This window comes from Sclerotinia sclerotiorum, genomic scaffold (genome assembly GCF_000146945.2).
Source record: "Sclerotinia sclerotiorum 1980 UF-70 scaffold_32 genomic scaffold, whole genome shotgun sequence".
NCBI classification, from domain to species: Eukaryota; Fungi; Ascomycota; class Leotiomycetes; order Helotiales; family Sclerotiniaceae; genus Sclerotinia; species Sclerotinia sclerotiorum.
This window is the reverse complement of record NW_001820804.1, coordinates 123,756-145,004: the sequence shown is the minus strand read 5'-3', so window position 1 is coordinate 145,004 and position 21,249 is coordinate 123,756. Positions and strand designations below refer to the sequence as shown.

General features: G+C 43.1%; 10 protein-coding genes across 10 annotated transcripts; 5 read left to right on the top strand and 5 right to left on the bottom strand.

Moving 5' to 3' along the window:
• Nucleotides 1–969: 969 nt before the first annotated feature.
• On the bottom strand, nucleotides 970–1,107 carry SS1G_14346 (predicted protein; the record flags this gene model as incomplete). Its single annotated transcript, XM_001584683.1, has 1 exon — nucleotides 970–1,107. One exon carries the CDS (start codon nucleotides 1,105–1,107, stop codon nucleotides 970–972), a length of 138 nt encoding a protein of 45 aa, XP_001584733.1.
• A 576-nt stretch (nucleotides 1,108–1,683) lies between these two features.
• SS1G_14345 (hypothetical protein) lies at nucleotides 1,684–3,494 on the bottom strand (the record flags this gene model as incomplete). Its single annotated transcript, XM_001584682.1, has 2 exons — nucleotides 1,684–1,869; nucleotides 1,920–3,494. The coding sequence occupies 2 exons, from the start codon at nucleotides 3,492–3,494 to the stop codon at nucleotides 1,684–1,686; spliced, it is 1,761 nt and encodes a 586-aa protein (XP_001584732.1).
• A 627-nt stretch (nucleotides 3,495–4,121) lies between these two features.
• On the bottom strand, nucleotides 4,122–7,986 carry SS1G_14344 (90S preribosome component RRP12; the record flags this gene model as incomplete). Its single annotated transcript, XM_001584681.1, has 2 exons — nucleotides 4,122–7,853; nucleotides 7,927–7,986. The coding sequence occupies 2 exons, from the start codon at nucleotides 7,984–7,986 to the stop codon at nucleotides 4,122–4,124; spliced, it is 3,792 nt and encodes a 1,263-aa protein (XP_001584731.1).
• Nucleotides 7,987–8,646: 660 nt separating this feature from the next.
• Nucleotides 8,647–9,506, top strand: SS1G_14343 (hypothetical protein; the record flags this gene model as incomplete). The annotated part of the gene is made up of 2 exons (XM_001584680.1): nucleotides 8,647–9,359; nucleotides 9,419–9,506. The coding sequence occupies 2 exons, from the start codon at nucleotides 8,647–8,649 to the stop codon at nucleotides 9,504–9,506; spliced, it is 801 nt and encodes a 266-aa protein (XP_001584730.1).
• Nucleotides 9,507–10,039: 533 nt separating this feature from the next.
• Nucleotides 10,040–10,667, bottom strand: SS1G_14342 (hypothetical protein; the record flags this gene model as incomplete). The annotated part of the gene is made up of 2 exons (XM_001584679.1): nucleotides 10,040–10,300; nucleotides 10,371–10,667. The coding sequence occupies 2 exons, from the start codon at nucleotides 10,665–10,667 to the stop codon at nucleotides 10,040–10,042; spliced, it is 558 nt and encodes a 185-aa protein (XP_001584729.1).
• A 978-nt stretch (nucleotides 10,668–11,645) lies between these two features.
• Nucleotides 11,646–11,804, top strand: SS1G_14341 (hypothetical protein; the record flags this gene model as incomplete). Its single annotated transcript, XM_001584678.1, has 1 exon — nucleotides 11,646–11,804. The coding sequence occupies one exon, from the start codon at nucleotides 11,646–11,648 to the stop codon at nucleotides 11,802–11,804; it is 159 nt and encodes a 52-aa protein (XP_001584728.1).
• Nucleotides 11,805–12,284: 480 nt separating this feature from the next.
• Nucleotides 12,285–12,935, top strand: SS1G_14340 (predicted protein; the record flags this gene model as incomplete). Its single annotated transcript, XM_001584677.1, has 1 exon — nucleotides 12,285–12,935. The coding sequence occupies one exon, from the start codon at nucleotides 12,285–12,287 to the stop codon at nucleotides 12,933–12,935; it is 651 nt and encodes a 216-aa protein (XP_001584727.1).
• A 433-nt stretch (nucleotides 12,936–13,368) lies between these two features.
• On the top strand, nucleotides 13,369–15,007 carry SS1G_14339 (hypothetical protein; the record flags this gene model as incomplete). The annotated part of the gene is made up of 4 exons (XM_001584676.1): nucleotides 13,369–13,482; nucleotides 13,532–14,619; nucleotides 14,717–14,781; nucleotides 14,832–15,007. 4 exons carry the CDS (start codon nucleotides 13,369–13,371, stop codon nucleotides 15,005–15,007), a joined length of 1,443 nt encoding a protein of 480 aa, XP_001584726.1.
• Nucleotides 15,008–16,008: 1,001 nt separating this feature from the next.
• On the bottom strand, nucleotides 16,009–16,461 carry SS1G_14338 (predicted protein; the record flags this gene model as incomplete). Its single annotated transcript, XM_001584675.1, has 1 exon — nucleotides 16,009–16,461. One exon carries the CDS (start codon nucleotides 16,459–16,461, stop codon nucleotides 16,009–16,011), a length of 453 nt encoding a protein of 150 aa, XP_001584725.1.
• A 546-nt stretch (nucleotides 16,462–17,007) lies between these two features.
• Nucleotides 17,008–19,278, top strand: SS1G_14337 (hypothetical protein; the record flags this gene model as incomplete). Its single annotated transcript, XM_001584674.1, has 1 exon — nucleotides 17,008–19,278. One exon carries the CDS (start codon nucleotides 17,008–17,010, stop codon nucleotides 19,276–19,278), a length of 2,271 nt encoding a protein of 756 aa, XP_001584724.1.
• Nucleotides 19,279–21,249: the final 1,971 nt, after the last annotated feature.

Here is a 21,249-nt window from a genome sequence, read left to right as displayed (position 1 = left end):
TGGTGGATTTAGACCTCCTGTTGGACCACTACCTGAAGCTTGTTGCGCTCCTGATGTGAGCGTGTTGGAATTACCTCCTGATAACATTGAACCAGCTTGATCAGTATAAAAATTCGAAGTATCTTCTGTACCTAGAGCTCCGTCGTCTAGAAGACTGTTATTGAGGAAATCGTTCAAAAGATTGTACTCGTTGGTGACTTCCGGTGCGTTGAACATGTACGATGGATGGTAGTTATGCATATCTTGAAATTGGTTTTGCGACCCAAGCCAGTCATTTGAATACCCAAGAACTATAACGAAAAAGGATTAATACCTGCCCAATATTTCAGAGTAATCTCGGAGACATAAGAAGAAAACTAGGTGAATATAAAGAATCATACATTGATTGTTGCTGCTACTGCTCAAAGCATTCGCTTGTATTCCAGAAACCGGTGTAGGCTGGGCCAGCTGAAGAGGGACACCGCGGGATATTGCTGGTGCTCCAAGACTCAGTTTATTTTCTTGAACTTGATCTTGACCTTGGTGTTGCTGCTGCTGTTGCTCCCCCGTAACATACGAGCTATTTAGACTATTGTCAAGAGAATTCTGGAGCTTAAGATCTGGCGGTGTCCCTCCCAGCTCTTCCGCTGTTCCTGCTGTAGCGTTGTTGTTATGGTGATGCTGCTGGCTTTTCACGCCTGCTTTCTTCGTGGTCGACTCCGGTTCGCGGGGCTCATCATGACAAAGATGCCCAATTCCACGCTTTGTGCACCTCGCGCAAGGTCGTACTAAATCGCATGTCATGTGCTGCTCAGGGACAAGACCGAATTAGCTGCTGGCCACTGGCATTTCAATGTCACGCATAACGGTATGCAAACACCCGTCCAACCCCCTTGTAGTATGACCCAATCGAGTACTCACAGATCGCCGACAGTATACACAAGCTGCAGAAGACGTTCCACAATTAGCCAATGTTTCAGATCATGTAATTCAAACTTGGAAGTCGTTGGTTCCCTTGGGAAACTTTTGCATACCATGATTTACTTTACGCCTCTTCTTTGCGCCAGCAGCTGCAGATGATGCCGGTGGCTTTGCATCCTGCCCATTGTTGGTCCCATTTTGTTCCATGGCATCAGAGCCTAAGTTTCATAGGGTTCCATTGGATTGCGACGTTGCGCTGGCCGTTATTGAAGGGGGCGAGCGAGGCTTTTGATTGTTGGTAAATTTGCGAATTAGAAGGACCTTTGAAGCTTGGTCAGCTCAATTCACTACTCATCACACGGAAACGAGAATTTACCTTGTGTTAATTAAGTAATCAAATAATCTAAAAGCTCTTTAAATTGTTGAATAAGTTTGTGTTGCAAGATTTTGGTTTTTGGGATTATTAAATTGATGTGTAGAAGCGCGGGGACGATGGCAGCTTTTGCAAATTTCATCGTGAAGCGAGGTTGACCAAGGGTGGTCTAGGTTCAATAGATACTTCGGTACAAAGAACAATAGATTGTCGATCATTATTACTACATACATATCAATGATGAATGAATGGATAGAGATTGGGTATCTAATACAATAATCATAAAACCAATAATCCATAAAACGCAGGATAGTTCCTGTGGAATGTCCCTTTTCAAACTTAAACACTGTAATCCCACTTTCCTCGCACTAAAACCGTCATGTCTTGAATTGATGAACTCCCGGAAGCCTTCAACCCAAAACCACATCGTTGTATTGTTCGAGATCGAGATGAGCAAAAAGAGCAGCCTGTACAGAAGCTTTACTCTTAGCCATAGCTTCAGTAATACCTTCAACTTGTTGTAAATTGCCCTTAATGCTGTCCACGTGACCATTGATATTTTTGAAAATGCCTTCGACATCCTGGTATTTCGGGGTCTAGAGAAGAAATTAGTTGTGCAAGAGGATTCGAAACCATGTGAACTTACGTTGAGAGTTATTGAGGCAGTATCTGCGTCCTCATCAAGACCAATATTATCATTGAGTACCTTCCCAGTGCTATTAACCTCGAATTGAAGCAACGGATGAGCCTTGCGAGCCGCTTGTCTTCTACTTATCGCCTCATCCTTTGCATTTGCCTCCAATTCTGCGAGATATCTTTCCTCGTTTTCAAGTAATACCTCCTCTTTCCTCAACTCGGCCTCCAGAAGGTCATTTGAATGCAAAACCGGTGTAAGTTGAGATTCCAAAGCTCGATTGTAATCCAGTATCTTCTCAAAATCGAAATCATCCTCCCGATTAGTTCTTGCACCTTTAGGAAATGGCATACCTTTTCGGATCCTACTCAGAAGTCGACGGCTTATCATTTGTATAGCTGTGCTGGCTTGAGTCTTCCTGCGTTCATCGTGGATTTGTAAAACAACCGGTCTTTGCACGTCAATCAGTAACTCTGAAATCTTATCCAAACATCCTGGTGGTAAAGCCTCCCACTTCGTATTGATAGTCTCGAGCGAAACACGACGAGTAACAGCTGCTAGATGTCGATATGAAAGTGGCTCTGGCTGTTCTGCGACTTCCCGATTGTCTTGTGAATCTTTTATGCGGCGACGTTTAGTTTGTTGTTGTGGTTGCGGGCTGTCTGAATTCGAATCCTTCCGCTTTCTTGCGGACTCGGAACTCTCTGAAAGTACAGGCTTTCTCGTTTTGGACAGTGAAGATTCCGGCTCGATATCCTGTGATACATCTGATATTCTGACATGCTTTGGCTTCGCACGCTTCTCGGATGATTCTTCGCTATCCTTGGAAGCCTTCTTCATTGTATGACCTGGTGCCGACGATTCGGGCTCTGCCTGATGGCGCCTTTGTGATCGCGAGGACTCGCCATTTTCTGGCTCCATGCGATCCCCCTTCTTTTGATTGTTTGTGATATCTGTATCCCCTAACGCTGGTCTTCCACGTCTTCTCTCCCTAAGTTCCATATCCTGCGCCTTGGCCTTGGACTCGCCCTTATTTCGGATTCCCGTCGCAGCATTTCCTGATCGCTCGTCTCCCACTCTATGATTAACAACTCCAATAGGAGGCCTACCCTTTTTCTTCTGCGGCGCTAAAGAACTAGTCGCAGTCACTGTCTCGATTACATCCGTGTTGCTATTCACACTCATTACTTCTCTCGTATTGTTCGTATCTTTCCTTCTACTCCTTGGCTTGATATCATCTCGAATTTGTTGTTGTTCCCTTAAACCATGATCTTCAGCTTCCGCCTCAATGTACCTCTCTCCATCGTCATTCCTTCCCTTTTGTTTCGCAGTCATAGAACCTAAATTAGAGGAGGGCCGTCCGCGTCTTTTCTCAATTGGTGGACCCATACCCGCTGGAACCCAAGGTTTCGCCTTCCTTTTCGTATTTCCACCACCTGGTGTATTTGAATTTGTATTCAGACTTTGCGAGTTCGATTGCGCTGTGAGTTGACTGCTCCCTTCCACCTCCACATTTTCAGTATCATCCTCCTGCACCTCCCACCAACTCGATGGCCTCGATCTCCTACGCTTTCCTTCCTCTGCCATATTTTTATCGTAAGAATGTTGTGTTGTCGTACCTCAGTTGTCTCCAAGCTTCAACTTTCCCTCCGTCTCAAGCCTTGTAACTTTGGGAACCAATCACCTCGCTTCCTCAACACCTTCCAAGGTATTGTTGCACGTCTGTCTGCAATATCAACTTTAGGGCTTTTTGGAAAAGTATAATTCTTATTGCAGATATCGAAAGAGAAAATTTGTGTGACGTCGAAACAAAACTGTCCCTGGGATTTTGTAAGAGAATTTGATTGTCTAGGGCTTGGGGCGTTTTCAATTAAACATAGGCAAAGTCGCGCTGCATCGCGAAATCGCGTATATAATTGCGCACAGACCAATATCACAACCTCGGCAGCTTTTTGTAGTATTTTTGACCTTGTTGGGTGTGTCAATGTGCTGTGGAAGTGGATTTGATGGAGTATTCATCATGCCTACTGATTAATTGGAGGATCCGTGTCGCTTGATTTACTAAATCCGAGAGTTACACAGCGAAGAGGATATTTATGATAGATCCGAGAAGTATTGAAAAACCATTGATTCATTTGATATCCGTAACTCCATCCAAATGCTATTTTATAATTCATTACCCTTCTCATCTTCTAGGCTTTTCACTCAAACAACCTATCTCCTCCCATGACCGTTGCCCCTTCCACGTCCCCTCGGACTCTTCATCACCCTTCCACCGCCACCTCCTCCACCACCACCAGATCTCTTCTCCTCACCCAAACCTCTCCTTCCACTATTGAAACCTCCTCTTCCACCACCTCTCCCCCTATCGCCACCTCTTCCACCCCTCCCTCTTCCCCTACTATTCCTGTCCCTATCACCACCAATACTCTTCTTGACTGTTTTCAACTCATCCTCATCAACATCCATCTCATCATCCTCATCCTGACCCTTTCGATTACTAAACTTAAGTCTTCCGCCTCTACCCTTCTTTGGCGCATCTCTTCCCTTCAATGCATGAACATAGGCACCCACACCACCATCTTCTTCCGCCGGCGTATCGATAACCATTTGATCATCATCATCACTATCATTACCTCCCAGCAACAATTTTCCATCCAGATCCATCTTTGCTTTGGTTCTCGTGATCGTTCGCGCTTTTACGGGTTTGGTAGATGAGATATTGCCAAGTGCTTTACGATCAAGCAAATCAAGGGGTTCATCGTCATCTTCCACGATATATGTGTTCCCGCCTGCAGCCTTCTTACCGCCCTTCTTTCGAGATTTACCCAGGACTTCATCGTCTGATACATCCGAACCAGATGATTCAGAGTCACTGCCATGAAGAGCCTCATCATATTCGTTTTCGAATTTGTTTCTTCTCTTTCCACCAGTTTCTCCATCGTCACTATCTTCACCCGCTTCCTTAGCCGCATCCTTATTTCTCTTTCTTCTCTCGCGGGTCTTGCGGATATTGGTGATGAGCTTTTTGTCTTCCTCCGGACAATATTTATTGACAATCTCAACGCCGAAACGACGAATCATGCGTTCGAGAATGTGCTTAACCTTTGCCTTGAAATGAGCCTTATGCTCATGACTCCAGACCATCAGATTAGGAATGAGACTTTCAAGACGAGGAAGCACAAGGGAAGAAGGCAAGGAGATGACGCAAACTTTTACGAATCCAAGGACGCTACGAACGATTTCACGGTTGTTGGATGTGAGGAAGAGATCCATAGTTTGCACAAGGTCGCTAACGGTTTCGGGAGATAGAGACTCGCGGAAGTTGTAGAGGATACGAGTAAGAGCTGTGATAGATGCGGATACCATGTGGGGTGTGCTACCGGCGAGACCGGCACTGACCATGGTGAAATATTCCTCGAGGGTGGCGGTTACAGATGGTGCATCATTGGGCATATGGGATACTTTGCTGTTGTCGATTGTAGCACCGGACGACGAAGCGATCTTCTCTCCCATCAAAATGAGGAGGTCGAACGCTGTAGTACGAGCACGCTCATTTGTTTCCTTGCACGAGATGACGACCTCGGATAGAATTGCTGGGATGAAATGAAGAGAGTCGGCTGGGAGGAAAGGAATAAGAACAGAGATTGCGGCAAGACGATCGCGTTTTGCTGGTGTAGATACTTTCTCGGCACTGTTCAACAGAAGTTCTTGAAGATCAGTGCTACGTTCTTGCAGTGCCGCCTTGCCAGTTTCCGACTCGGCAAGTCGAGGAATAAGCTTATAAGCCTTCTTCTGAAGTTGAGGGTCGTCATCTTTTACAATGATAAGAGCTGCCATGTTGAATAGAGTGCTGAAACTATCTCTTGGCAAGTAAATTGAGATCGTAATGACCAAATCCATGAGACTGTGACTCGTTGGTGGCATCTTGTTAGCCGCATTTTGTTGCCTTTGTTTCTGCTTTTCTGCTTGGGTTTGAGCACCGGCTTCGGCGAGGGATGTTCCCAATGCTTGACTAACTCGTTCGAATGTCTCCATAAGTTCTTGAGCAGGTGTAATGCTAAGGAACGCATTGATACATTGCAAGATGTAACCTCTGAACTGTGGCAATGTTTCATTGTAAACGTTAAACAAAACAGAGAGCATATTACTGGCGAAGGTAGCCAAATGCTCAATGTTCTTCTGTGCCACAGCCTTCGCAACACGACTCTGGAGGAGTAAGTCTTCCTCTCCTTCAATGGCGAGGATCGCCTGGTTAGACTCTACTAAAGTCTGTAAAGCTCTGCAAATATCTGAACGTAGATCAACTTGCCCGTACAAAATGTTTACAAGTATTTCTGCGAACTTGATATCAAATGCTTCAGTGAGATCCAATGGGAGGTCACAGTAACCGGGAAGAATAGCCCAGATTTGCTTCACAATAGTCTCGAAAATCTTGATATCCATCGTCTTTTCGGCGGCTCCATGCTCACTGACCCGTTGTAACATTGCTTGGCTCAATGGCTCAAGTTCAGTTCGGAAATGTTGGAGATTCGTATTACTGACATAGTCTCGTAGGATCGGCAACATCCAGGCTCGTCCAGGTTGTCCAGCCTTTGGTTTAGCGAGGTTGAGAGGTAAGATGCTGAGAACTCGTTCTGGTCCCATAGCTCTGATAGCTTTTCCAAGGATTTCATCCGCTTCCTTTTTGCCAGCGAAAGACTCGCTACCTCTCAGCTCACCAATTGTTCTAACCACTTCAGACAAGATCGGATCTGCTCTCCATCTCAAAGCGTCAAACATGGAACCCATAACATTGAACGTTTCCATCCAAGCAGCTTGATATTTAACACTCAAAAGATCCACTGCACATTTTGCCAACTTCTCGAGGACTTTCTCGTCAAATATGGAAGGCTCCGCAATAACCGATTCTGGGACACAGTTGGCCATTAATGAGATTAGACATTCTGATGAAGATACCCGAATGCTGTGCGATGAAGATGACATAAATCCGGAGATCATGGTGAAAAGTTCAGGTAATTTTGCAAAAGTCTCCTCTGGCTCGAGTTGCGCAGAAACATCATAACCCCGCGATAACACAGCGATCCAAGGGGGGAGAAGTTGAGAATCGTTTTGAGAAGGTCTCAACTCAGAGATAACTTCTAAAAGTCGAGGTAACTTCGATGTCGCAGTCTCGTTTGCCATACTCTCAAATATCATCTCAAATACTTCGAACGAAGTCATGGCCAAATATTCATTGCTTGATTTCGAAATATTCAATAAAACCTCGCACAACGCCTCAATTTTCTTACTCGGCCATCCTCCAGATGCTCCCGCGATAGTCTTCACTAATTGTAATGCGTGAATCAAAGCTGGTTCATGTTCTGCAGTTGCGCTTGCTTTCCTCTGTTTCCTGGCTTGATGCGATTGGGCCGCAAGGTCACTTAAACTTCTCAAAGCAGTCTCCGCACACATATCCGCCGCAGGATGATCGAGGGATGGACTCGGCGGAGGATTTTTCAAAACATTTGCCAATGCTTCTTGCGCACGCTTTCTAATCTTAGGTCTGTGATCCACGGCGAAATTCAATAATCCAGCAATCGCCCTTCTTGGTCCAGTTACGTTGACTGAAAGTTCCCATGCTGCGGAATCTTGCGCGGATAATAATGATTCGAGGCATCCTATCGAAGGTCTGAGGAGAGGAGCATCTGCTTCTGGTAATACGAAGGCGGGGGCAAGATTTTCGAGGATTTGGGAGAACTTTGATCGGAGAAGTGGTTGAGGGGTAAAAGGTGTGATAATGTCGAGTAAATATACAACAGAAGTAGTTAAATCTTTGTTAACTTCTCCATTTTGAGGGCACGCTTGTCTCAGAAGTGCCAATAATGCCGCAAAATATCCAGTTGGAGTGGCTTCTGTTTTCTGATCTTTAAGTGTATCTTCAACGGCAGACAATACAATTGCAGTCTACATGCTGATATCAGTAAAGTTCACAACGAAACATAGATATATGGCAGAATTGAAAACTCAACGAACTTACCTGATGTTGATTTTGAAGCTTCGGCGAACGGATCTTGTCGAGCTTCTCTTGTAAAGACATTGTGAAAGACTTCTTAATTGCTCTTTGCGCCTTTCCTTCAATAAAATTTCAAAAATGCTTCTGATAAAAAAAAGTTTCTGATAATCGATAGCGATCAGACCATGAGTGCAGAGTTGACCGTAGCTAGCGAATGTCGATAAGATCCACTTTTAGCACCAATACTGAAGGAGATTAGTGGTAAGCAAGCTGGGGTGATTATTCACTTTGATTGGTTTTTCCACCTCCCGTTCATCCCATTCCCCTTCAAATAGCTGTGGAGCTTCTTTTAAGTGAAAGTCCAGAGAAGGCAACATTTACTACCACCATACCTAGTATATATACTTATCAACCCATCTGGCCTCATCAATCACACTTTTGTGCACTTCTCTATCCTTCACTGCAAACGGTAAATCTTTACAATCTTCACAACCGTTACATTCATTGTAATCATTTCCTCATTCACAATATATATTTTGGTCTCTCATTTTTTAAGTTTGATTGGGGTCAGCTCATTCGCGAAAGTGTTATCGCGGCGCATTCAATTTGTGATTGCGAATTAGAGCAGATCTGAAACCTAATTGCAGAAGCTTTTCAAATAAAAAGACCTGTCTAAAGTCTCTCCACTTTCGATTTATCTCAATCTCAAACTCACAGTCATAAAATTTAACAGCAATCGCAAAAATGCGCATTTCAACCGTTTCCATCCTGGCCCTTCCCCTCCTAGCCGCAACCCAAGAATCTCCCCTCGAGCAGGCCAAAGCCCAAGCCCAACACTGGTTCGGCAAACTTCAATCGTATATCCCATCAGCCTCATCCGAATCTCCCATCGAAGCCGCCGCTGCAAAAGTAGGCGAAGCGAAAATCCACCACCTAACCCTCGACTCCTGGCAAGAAACCATCCGCGGAAGCGTCACCCCAGAGTCCTCGCTGCCTCAAGAATGGTGGGTTTTAACCACCGGCGGAAACAAAACCTGTTACGGTCTCTGCGGTAAAGTCGAAAAGGGATTCAATGAGTCTGCTGCGATCTTCGCTCTCGATCCTACGGCGCCTCATATGGCTCTCTTGAATTGTGACGAACAACCCGTTCTGTGTAATTCATGGGGAGCAGGACCACCACATTTATGGACCATGGATGTCGGGGCTGCAGGCTCACCGGTTCCTATTATCACCATTCCATTGAATACTACTTCAACAACCGTTACAACATTCACGGATTTACATGCGACAAAGTCATACAAGAAGAAGGCACCTTATGAGGGTTGGTTCCATCCTTTTGATGGACAGCTTGCGCAATATGGTGCTGCGGTTCCAGTTGGATATGTACTTTGGTTCTTCACCATTGTTCCCAGCTGGATGTTCATGATCGGTATTTCATTCATGAGCAGAACCATCATGTAAGTTTCCCCGCATTGAAGCTATATACTCTTAATGAAGCAGCTAACAATAAATATAGGAGCAAGCGAACTCTTGGTCCTCAAGGACCAGCAGCTGCTGGAGCTCGTCCACGCGCCGCTCCAGCTGGAGACGGAGTTACCTATTAAGAGATTTATGTCAGAAACAAATATTTGGAGAGATTGCAGAGGAGGATCTAATTCTTAGATACAATGCATTTTCTCAATCGTTAGTGGGCGGAATACAATTTATGTAGCTTATCTGAACAAATTTAATGAATTGGGAAATGGGTACCATAACCAACATAATATTGCGCCTCTTTAACTCCGGACATCTCATCTATGCCATGTTGATCATGTTTATGAGCTGTATCTGTGATGTGCTCATCTTCCCTGGTGTTCTTCATATGAAGATATCCCCCACAGAGTTCACGCGCTAGAATCCATTATACAGTGCGACACAGCCTCTAGGGAGACATATCTTCCACTGCTCATATATTAAAGCCGGTTTTCAGCTCCGGCAGTCCCCCGAGTGCGCAGAACATGCACTGCCACCGACCGCGGCTCCGAAGACCTATCGTTCCTACTGCGCGCATCGATTGACCGAGTATACTTTTTCCTTTCGCTATCCTATAGCCCTCATCTCTCACTGCACAAAATCCTTATACCTCACAATCAAGCCGTCACTTTCCTCCCGCAGCCTCCTCGACTCTTTCCAATCCCTCTAGTACCTGCGCCCTTAATCCTGTATTTGCCAATCGTCCATAGCGCAAATCACTTAACCCACCAACTGTATTCTGCATTTCAGCAACTAGTTCTTCGGCTTCTGTATCTAGGCGTGCGATCTCATCTTCTAGGTCTTCGACTGCGGAGCTGAGGGCTGGGATGATGGAGTGCAGGGAGTGAGGTATTGAGTGGGGGAGGTTTTGGGTTTGGTGGAAAAGCTGGCGGAGGAGGTGTTAGTTAGACTTGGAGTTTGAGTGAAAGTGAAGAGTAGGGAAGGGAAAGACTAACAGCACGTTCAATGTCCACCTCGTCGTCTTGCGCAGTTCTCTCATCTTGTCTTCGACCCCTTACAACAGCTCTTTCCATTGCTTTTCCACGTCGTACTTCTTGTTCGATGTTCGCAGTAACTTTATCGACTAATTGTGCGCGCTGATGTTGGAGATCTCGATAGAGGGTGCGGATTGCAGGGGATGATTGTTGAGAGCGAGGAAAGAGGGATGTAAAGGATTGGAGAGAGATGATCGTTGGGAGAGAGGCGGGAGGGAGGAGGAAGTTGGTCAGGATTGTGGATTCGGTTGGTGGCATTGCAGGAGGAGGGAAACTAGAAAGAGTCCTAGGTATTAAATCTAATTTGGTGAGTTTGGAATTGGCGGAGCTCAATTGAGATCTGTCGGGATAAATTTTTGGATGGTTCTCTTTCGTAAATCAATTTGGATTTTGTGAAACAATGTTGATCTAGAGTTGTCAAGTTCTAAGTACTTTTCTCCCTAGATAGCTTCGGAGCCAGGTAGATAGTTCTTCAGATAGTATAGTGTCGCTTTTGTAAACTGACTGACAGACTTGGGTGAATACCTTCATCAGTTCTATTGTTGCTTTGCGGAGGTGAGTTGAAGTTAGGTGCAGCGATAGTCCATTCGTTGACTTCAACCTTTGATAGACCGGTCTAGAGCTATGCAAATGGTTTCCTGCGACAGCTGTCTGCGAATTGATTTTGGAGGGGTTGAAGGTTGAAGAAACGAAACTAGGCCCTGATTGCGGAAGTTCAATGTTCCATAAGTCAAGAGTCAAGGGAGAACCATGTAAAGTTCTGAGGGTTCTGAGGAGGAAAATAAACCAAAGAAAATGAGGTTGTACCGCAAATACATAAAGATTTATTGTTACTCGAGTAAACGTTTGTCAAAATGTAACAAAGACAAAGAAATAGAAATAGAAATAGAAATAATACACATATTCTGGGGTGCATAAACTAAAACACGCGTGACACGTACCTTGTTCAGCAGAACGCGCTTGCTTGCTTTGCTCTTTCGGTTGTCTTCCTGCACATGTGAAAACTATTTCTAATTCTAATTTCATCAGACTCCCTTTCTTCATCATCATATTTCATCATTTGCACGCGACAAATCTTCTAAGTCTCAAAGAACCCAACAACTTTGGTAGTATCAACATCTCGCTTTGCCACCAATAGTTCTATACTCTACTCATTAGCATCGCAACAACAACACCAATACCAATACTTGACTCTTTACATTCATATAAAAAAAATCACTTTTTAGATCGGACATCATGGCACCATCAAAATCTGGACCACCGGCCGCTCCTTATGCGAAAGATGAAAAAGTCCTTTGCTTTCATCATGATTTGTTGTATGAGGCCAAAGTCTTAGATACTAGACCAACAGAAGATGGTTCTAGCTGGCAATGCAAGATCCATTATAAGGGGTAAGGAGTTCCCTAGTTTTGACTCGATCAGTCTTTGTGTAAAAAAAAAAAAAGAAAATCTGTTAACATAATTCTCGTGATTAGATGGAAAGCAACGTAAGTTAAAATTTGAATTTAAATTTGTGAATTAATGGAAATGCTCGAGCCTTTCATTTTTGTCCATTTGTCCATCTGACTACCTAGTATCATGATGGAGGGAGACATTGAGGAGAATGAGAGAGAAGGAAGTGAAAGAACGAACTGTACTCGTCTTTTGGCTACTTCCAAAGCTGGTAATGTAGCGAGCGAGCGAGATAGCTGAGTACCTAATCCTACCCAATGAAGCTTTGAAGTTTGGAACATGTTAGATATTCGACTCTTCAAATCTCCAAATCTTCAACTGCCGATGTACAATTCAAACAACTAAAATCACTTCCAAATCCAAGCAATCTCTCTTAATTCCAATTTTCTCCTTTATCATCATATACCCATCATATCCATCAGGATGCCCAAAACCTCCCCTCAAAAGCCGCCACGTACCCTTCGGAGTCGTGTCCGTACCTTAGCAGATGCGGATGTCAATATAGCCAAAGCAGAGAAAGCAGACAAGGCAGAAAAAGAAGAAGAAAGAAAAGAAAAAGAACGAAAATCTAACCATGATAACCAAAATAGATGGGATGACTGGGTACCGCAAGATCGAGTAATGAAGTTTAATGAAGATAATAAAGAATTGGCTGCTCAACTTCATCAAGAGATGAAGAAGTTGAACCAGAAGCCCAAATCCGCAACCTCAGCAGGTGGAAAGAAACTTGGAGGTCGAACGAATGGATCGGATTTTGGTTCGGGTCGTGGTAGTGAAGAGAGACATGCGAGTGTCGCAGCTCAAGGAGGTGGAAGAGGTGGTCCAAGAAGAAATCGTGATTATGATTTGGAACAAGTAAGTCGATCATTTTATTCGTCTTATTCATTCGGACATTTCAAACATTCAAACATCCAAACATCCAAACATTCAGACATTCAGACATTCCAACACTCCGACTTTCATTACCCTTTTACATCCTGTTATCCTCAATCCTCAATTATTTCTACATCATCTATCCAATTCACTTCTTTTCATTCTTCTGGTGGTTTTGCTATGGATGTTATACCATCTTGACCATAAATCCTATCCAAGTTGTTTTTGGAGATAAAATGTTTGGATGGGAGGTGTTTTCACCATACTTGGTTTGACCTTCTCAAAACTTGGACTTTTCGCTTGCCACTTTCGGAAAAACCGTTCCTCTTCTGCTCAACTCTATTCTCAAAACTCGCGCAAACACTTCAACAATACAAATTGATTTCCATCAATACAATCATTTCACAGCATCAGCACAACAAAATAAGAAGTCCCTTATTGCTGAGCATTAAAGGCTTTTCTTTTGCTTTGGATCGCTACCAATATTTGATTATATTCTCTTACTCCGCTCTTTGAATCACACTTCCAAGTATTCAATCTCTCAAAAAGCCCTCTGCAATCAATCACGACACCAAGTTCATCAACAGACAACATCAAATACCACTTCAAGCCTTTCTTAAAACATTCATCGAAGATGGGCTCTACTACTGTACCAGGTTTGAAGCCTCGTGCGATACCTCTCGCGAAGAAATCGGGAAATTTAATTCCAGCTCTTCAAGATAAAACCAAGGAACCTGAAGCTATCAATGTAAGTCCACACCCCTTTTCCATCAATAACTCAGTCACTCATTATTTAGGGACAAAAAAAGACCAAGGCAAGGGTCAAGGTAGTCAACAGTGTACCTGTACCAACACCTGGTGTTCGGAGAAGTGCAAGAGAACGCTGTCCACCGAAGCCGTATGATCGCTCAATCATTGACTCTGGCAACTTGAAGATCACCAAACCTAAATCAAGAATGCCTGGAAAGAATCCAGACTGGGCCAATCCTAAGAGCGAGCATTGGGATGTCATGAAATTTCTTGATGACGATTCTATGGTTCTTAAGACCAATTTGGATGCACGACCACCCAAGGCAAAATTTCAATTCATTGTCAATAATTCTATTCGAAATCCTGAGACATATCGACCAGACAAATCCAGCTACGTCTCCACACCAAATCAGAAACCACCGCCAGTCCATCCTAAACTCCAAGCTCACATAAAAAACGGCACTGACACCAAGTCATTGCATCAATACTATGATAAATATGAGCCTGGACAGATCAATCCTATCGCTGGACGATTATTCGACGACAATAAATTACCTCCTGCACGATTAAAACGAAAGAGGCTATTTCCTCTCTCATATGACGAAGCTGCTATAGCAGAGATTATGAAGCCTGCTCCGAAGAGACTTAAGCTCACTCTTAAGAAGGCTCTTCCAAAGCCTTCGCTCAAGAAGACCCCTGCAAAGACCACTGGGGTCACAACTGAAAAGAAAGTTCATTTTGCCCAAGGAATGACCAACAACTCTGAAGTCAGAGTCCGTCTTGTCAAAACCACCAAGAAGATGTTACCTCACATTGCGAAAACGAACATTGTGATGGTGAAACGTAATTTTAACTATTTACAGGAAGAGAACTTTCACAACCGACCATCCATCAACCTTGTTATTCCTGATCATATTAAAGCAATTCTCGTTGATGATTGGGAGAACGTTACCAAGAATCAACAACTTGTACCATTGCCACATAAGAAACCTGTCGATCAAATATTAAATGATTGGCTCGAGTTTGAAAAACCAAAGCGACCTGTTGGAAGTGCACAAGCAGACATCTTGGAAGAGATTGTTGCTGGTTTGAAAGAATATTTTGAGAGATGTCTTGGTCGCATTCTTCTTTACAGGTATGTCGTTCCTGAGAATACTTCATCTTTTGACTTTACTAATCCCATTTAGATTTGAACGACAACAATATACTGATTTTCGACAATTGTGGGATAGTGACGCATGTCCGCAAACATGTGCAAGTGATACATATGGTGCCGAACACTTATGTCGTCTCTTGGGTAAGATTATCATTTCCTTCCATAATAACATCTTTACTAATAATTCATAGTTACTCTCCCTGAACTCATCGCTCAAACCAATATGGACCTTCAATCTGTCAATCGTCTCAGAGAAGAACTTAGCAAGTTGACAAGCTGGATTGGCAAAAATGCTAAAGATTACTTCGTCAACGAATACGAAACCCCTGGTGCAGAATATGTTGACAAAGCTCGTAGCAACAATTAGATAGCTGAAGCTATATAATATGGATGAAGAGATTCAAATATGAATGGATGGTTGAAGGTGTATCATAGCATGGATTGGAGAATGGCGCTTGATTCATTAATTTTTGGCTTTTGTTTCCTGTACTGGTGGATCTTGTGTTGCAGTGCAGGGGAGCGGAGATTCGATGAGGAAAGTTGAGGAATGTCTAGTAGTCCTTTCTGCGAGAGCCATTCAGTGGGGAAGAAGTAATTTGCAAGCAAGAAAGCATGAATGAATGGATGAGAAGACCAGCAGAGAGATAAGAGCATAAACATATGGACAAACCATGCATGGATGCAGCATAATGCATTCCAATAGATGGTGGCATGGATGGCAGATATTTGCTTATGTTCAGGTCCTTGTGGTTGACCTTGCCCTTAGACTGGGGCTGGTAGTTTAGACTTATGATGCATATACCTTACGATACTTTAATACTCCTTACGAAGAGATGAGCTAGGTTTCTTATGTGATGTATATCGCCTATTCCACGTATCTCTGGCAATGTTCTAATCCCTAGGTTTGTGCGGGAATGTTTGTTTGTTTGTTTGTTTGTGGCTATGGGTTTGGGTATATATAATATATGAACCCCAACTGAGAATTATTGCTTCTTTTGATGCTTAGGGGTGGGTAGGTGAAGAGCGGGAGGTAGGAGATCAGTTTCGCATGGTTTATCGCTGGAAGGGTAAGTAAAGGGAGGGAGACAAAGAAGATCGTAACTGTTTGACAACAAGTATCTAGAGTGGTATTATTGGCTAGTATTTGTGTAGATTCCTCGCACACAACGAAGATAATCCCTATCTCAATCGCAACCCTGATGTGACCAAACTAGCCTTCTATGCTCAATGAGCGCATGGAGATTCATATATGGTATCGCCCTTTAATTCCTTGCATCACAATCCTAATCTCCTCCCTGACCATCGCATCCTATCTTCCTACAGCATCTTCATTCCTCAATTCCCATTTCGTAAACCCTTCCCACTCCCTCAAACCATCAACTCTGCCTGTACCTCCCTCTCAACAAAAAAACCCGCTTCCGGCCTCCTTCTTTCCCTCTCTTGTCTCTTACTCATCTTCTCCTTCGTCTCCTCCACCGTCACCAATTCCTTAACCTTCATAATCTGACCCGCTATATCCGAAGAAACAGGATGATACACAGAAGCTGTTCGTTTATGCAGCCCGAGAAATTTCAACACGCGCGAGGATTTCTTGGGGAGACCAATTGAGGAACGTGTGAGTGTTATGCGGAAGTAAGAGGTTGGGGTGGGAGGGGCAGAGGTTTGCCAGGGCTTTTGGACGAAGGCGGGTTTTGATGAGGAGGAGGGTGATGTTTTGGAAATGGATTTGGGAGCGTTCTTGCCGATTTGGCGGAGGGTGGGGGAGAGTTTGTTAGAGGAGAGGAGGGTGCGTGTTAAAGGGGCGGCGGTAGTGGTGGACATTATGGGTGCTGGTGATGTGGTGTCTTTGTGATTGTGGTTATAGTTGTCTGTGGTAGTAGAGGTTAGAGGGGTTATTGTTGATGGACGAGGATTGAATGATGGCAAAGGAATAAAAATTGGGAACTACAGCACCCAGATAGACAGCAAGAAGGGTACTGGACAGAATACATACCTTATGATCAACAGCTCATAATTCAATGACTTGTTCTGCTCTGTAGATCACCGTCGCCGATACTTCAAAAGTTCAATTCGGAGAAATAATCGTGAATATCAAACAAGGATTATCGGCATCGGTAATTCTTTCCACCGATACGTAACACACTAGTCCTCGTTTTGGACAATGCTCGCATACCTCATACAGCATTGAACTTTCTATCTATTGCGCAGATTTATGATTAACTTCTATGAATCGTTTCTCGGGGATTTCCAATTTTTAATAAAGCTCTGCGAGAGCAATACTCTTCCACTTGGTCTTAATTTTCCACTGCGCGCATAACACCTACTCCCTTCCATCTAGAGCTCTCACAGCTCAAACTCAAAGTCAAAATGACAATGGACGTATCCTCCATCAAGCTCTCCGACCTCCTTCACCACCCCGATGATCTGGACAAAATCCCCGCCCTAAAACTCGAATACACACGCAAGAAATCGGCCGTCGATTCACAACTACGATCTGGTCTTAAAGAACAACTCGAAGTAACTCAAGCTGGAATGCACGGTATTACCGATGGTCAACGAACCGTTCAACTTATTAAGGATGAGATGATGAAGATTGATAAATTATGCGCCGAGGCACAAAATATGATTAAAGATTTCCCGAATATTAACCTGGTGAGCCAGACGCATAGGAATTTTATGGCGGTGGAAACGATGCGGAAGAATTTGGTGGATTTTAATGAGAGGTTGACACGGGTGGAGGGATTACTCGAAGAGGATGATAGGGATGAGGATAATATGGGGAATTTGTTGGCGATTCATTATGAATTGACGCAGTTGAGAAATATTAGGGATGATGCTATGGAACAGATATTGAGGGCTGATGATCCGGGATTACAGGGGACGTTGGAGGATTATTTTGCGAGGTTGGATGATACGATTGATTGGTTTGATGAAAATATTGGGAAAGTGGCTCTAAATTTGATAGAGGTGGTTGTGCAGGGAAATAGTAGTTTGGTGGTGAGATTAGCGGTGGTTATTGAGGCGGAGGAGAAGAGTGATAAAAGGGTTATGGCGTTGCAAGAGGCGTTGAAGGATCATAAGGAGATGGCAGCGAGATTTAAGAGTATCACGGATGGGGCCAAGAGTACGAGAGGATATAAGGAGAAGTTTTTGATGGCCATTAAACTTAAGGCGGAAGGGAATCTTGAAGGAACGAAACAAGCATTCTTGGAGGATCCAACAAAGTTGGAGAAGGGGCTGAGATGGTTCTTCAATGATTTGAATGCGGTAAAGCAGGGGATGGTACCATTGATGCCGAAGAAATGGAAGATTCTCAAGACTTATGGGAAAATTTATCATCAATTGATGCATGATTTTCTTATTGGCATGATTAATGATCCGGATACAAGTTCAGCAAATATGTTGGCGATTTTGAACTGGCCGGAAAAGTACTACACAAAAATGAACAAGTTAGGGTTTAAGAAGGATGAATTACAGCCGGAAGTTTTGGATGGAAGAGAAACTGAATTGGTGAGAGATTTCAGACAACTCATTATCAAGTTCTTGGATCAATGGCTAGATCGTATTTTCAAAACGGAAAAGAAAGATTTCGACGAGAGGAATGTGGATGGTTCGAACTTGGATCAGGATGAATATGGATATTTCCGAACGAAGAACTTGGTCGATATGTGGCGTATGTTACGTGAACAAGTAGATGCTGCAGGTAATTCCCAGAGAATGGATGTCACCGAAGGAGTTGTCGATATTATGATCGTACGTCTGAAGACTCGTCAACAAACATGGCAGGAAATGCTCGATATTGAAGCTGCGAGATATTTCAACGCAACGACCGAACTTGAGGGGTTTCAAGCTTTGCAGGATTGGCTTGTTGCTACTGCTAATGATCAAATTGCTTGTATCGATGATAATGAAGATGAGGGACGATTTGGATACCTCACAAGCTTTAGACAAAAATTCGAACCTCTTGTCTCAAGTACATATCTCGAGCGAGTGGATATTGAGATCACCAGTTTGAATGATGGATATGTCGATTTAAGTACTCATTGCATATCCAAATTCGCAACTTTAATCTTTGCCGTCGATTTCAAAACCGTCATGCCGGATTTCTTCACATCAAAATGGTATACGAATACAGCGATGAAACAAATGATTGTTACCTTTGAGGAATATATTAATGATTATAAAAACGTCCTTCATCATTCCCTCCTCGATATCTTCATCGAAGAACTCGCCATTGAACTTCTCATCCAATATCTCGGCTGCGTCCGCAACAAAGGCGCAAAATTCAAGAGAAACGATCCATTCAAAGATAAAATCTTCAACGACGTATCAACGGCTTTCGAATTTTTCAATGGTAACCCATATCTAACGGAAGAAGTTAAAGGTATCGTAGTAGGTAAATGGGCGGTAACGCAAAGTTTCCTGGAGATTCTGGAATGTGAAAAATCGGCAGTGCCGGATGTAGTAGAGGGATTTAAGAGGGAATATTGGGATGCGGGATTGGGATGGGTAGAGGCGGTTTTGAGGGCTAGAGATGATTTTGATAGGGGGATGTTGAAGGGGGTTAAGGAGAGGTGGGGGCTTGTGGTGGGGGATATGGAGAGGGGTGGGGAAACTATTATGGCGAGGGTTAAGTAGTGTGTGTGGGTGTGTTTAGAAGAGAGGTGATGAGTGTTGTGATGGTTGGTGCGGCGTTTGTATGTATGTATATGTAAGTGTTCGGTTAGGATTTATCCTTGAGCGTGGAGTCGGGCGTCAATTTTTTCCATTTCTCGGAATCACTTTCTGTTGGTACGAGAAGGATACGGAAGACGTAGCACCCACGGATTACGTAGGTCCTGTATGTCTAATTGTATTCTGTCTAAAGAGCTAGCTACATATTGAAAGTAGTAAGTCTTATATAGACTTACTAAAAGAGCTAGTCTCTTTCGCGTTCGCTTAGTTCTTTATTACAGTAGTAATTGAATTGAAGTCATTCACTTCGTTCACACACTTTCCCTATACATTTTCCTGAACGGATAAATGGATAAGGGAGTTACAACTTGTGTATACATAGACATGGCTTTGGCGTCAGAGTTGAGTTTGCTTTTTTACAATTGATTATATAGCTCTGGTTAGCTTATGAATAGTAAGATTATAATTTATTTGGGAATGGGAAATGGGAAATAGGAAATAGGAAATGAGAAATAGAAGATAAGGAGGGTTTTGATTGGAATGTGAGATTTTTTATTTGTTACATGATATTGTAGATTTAAAATAATCTTACTTCATTCGCATGATGGAGAGAGGGGTCGTTTATTCAGGTGTGAGTTTAGATGAGTGGATATAGTTTAACAATACAGAGTACAGTAGATAATATAACATTTCAATCTTATAAACCGGATGATTCAGCGGTTGAAGTTTTGGGAAAGAGTAGGTGGATAATAGATGTATATATATTTTGTAATCTTACTAATTAGGAAGGGTAAGTAGACAAAGCACGAGTTGATATTGATTAGATTTCTAGATTGAAGGGAGATTGTAGGGCGGTAATGAGTGTTGGAGTGAGTGGATTGGGTTTTGTGTGTATGTATACGTGTATATGTGTTGATGAGTGGTATGTGGATGACATAATGTGATAAAAGAAAGTTTAATTGATACATAAAATAGAGATGAGGATTGGAGGATGAGGGGGTATGGAAAGAATGAAGGATGGGTGATGGGATGGTGAGATGGTGGGATGGACAGTAGAATAAAATGATAGTATATCTGGAGATGAGATATAAATGAGGTATGAATAATAAGTGAGTGAGACAATGATAGGTAGGTAAATAGTGAGATTGGGTTGGGGCTGGGGAGAAGAATTGTAGGATAGGATTGTATGTGATGGAGATGGAGATGGGTAGTATTGTGTTGTGAGTTTTAGTTTGTGTGGATATTTGGGGGGATGTTGTTTGGGTGGAGGGGGGAGAACGGAGAGAAGGAGAAGCGAGTGAGTAGCGAATCGTCGTTGTATTACTGATTCCGCCAGCTGGCAGCTGGAAAGTTAAATAGTTAAATAGTTAAAAAGGTGGAAAGATGTAAAGAAGATTGAGGAAATTATACGATCTTATGATGATTTCAAGATTAAAGAAAGGATGAGTATGCATATGTTCCTATTGTGCCAAAATATAAATGATATGTTCGTTATATCCGCATCATCGAACTTATCTAGTTATTTACCCAGGTCATCGTCACGCCGCTTTTTGTAATCTAAGTTCCAGATGAAGATATATCTCTTGTAAAGAAAGTGGAAGTATATATGCTAGTGGAAAATGATGAAAATAATGTAAAAGCTGGTAAGTAGTTAGGAAGAAATCACTAGATTGAAACAAACGCGGAAAACAGGCATGTAGTGCGGGACATTATGTTGACGACGAAGTGAGATGAAAGCTCCTCTGATCAAAAGAACTGATATTCATTGTATGTAGTTTGGAAAATAACAGTACCGTGCTTTATATCCATACCCCCAATCACACTGCAAGAATTCTAGAACTGTTCCTCCAGCATATCTTCCCTGTTCCCCACTTGACGCTTCCCGACCGGAAATACAGCACATTATGCGCCCCAATCTACCCATGAACCAAATTT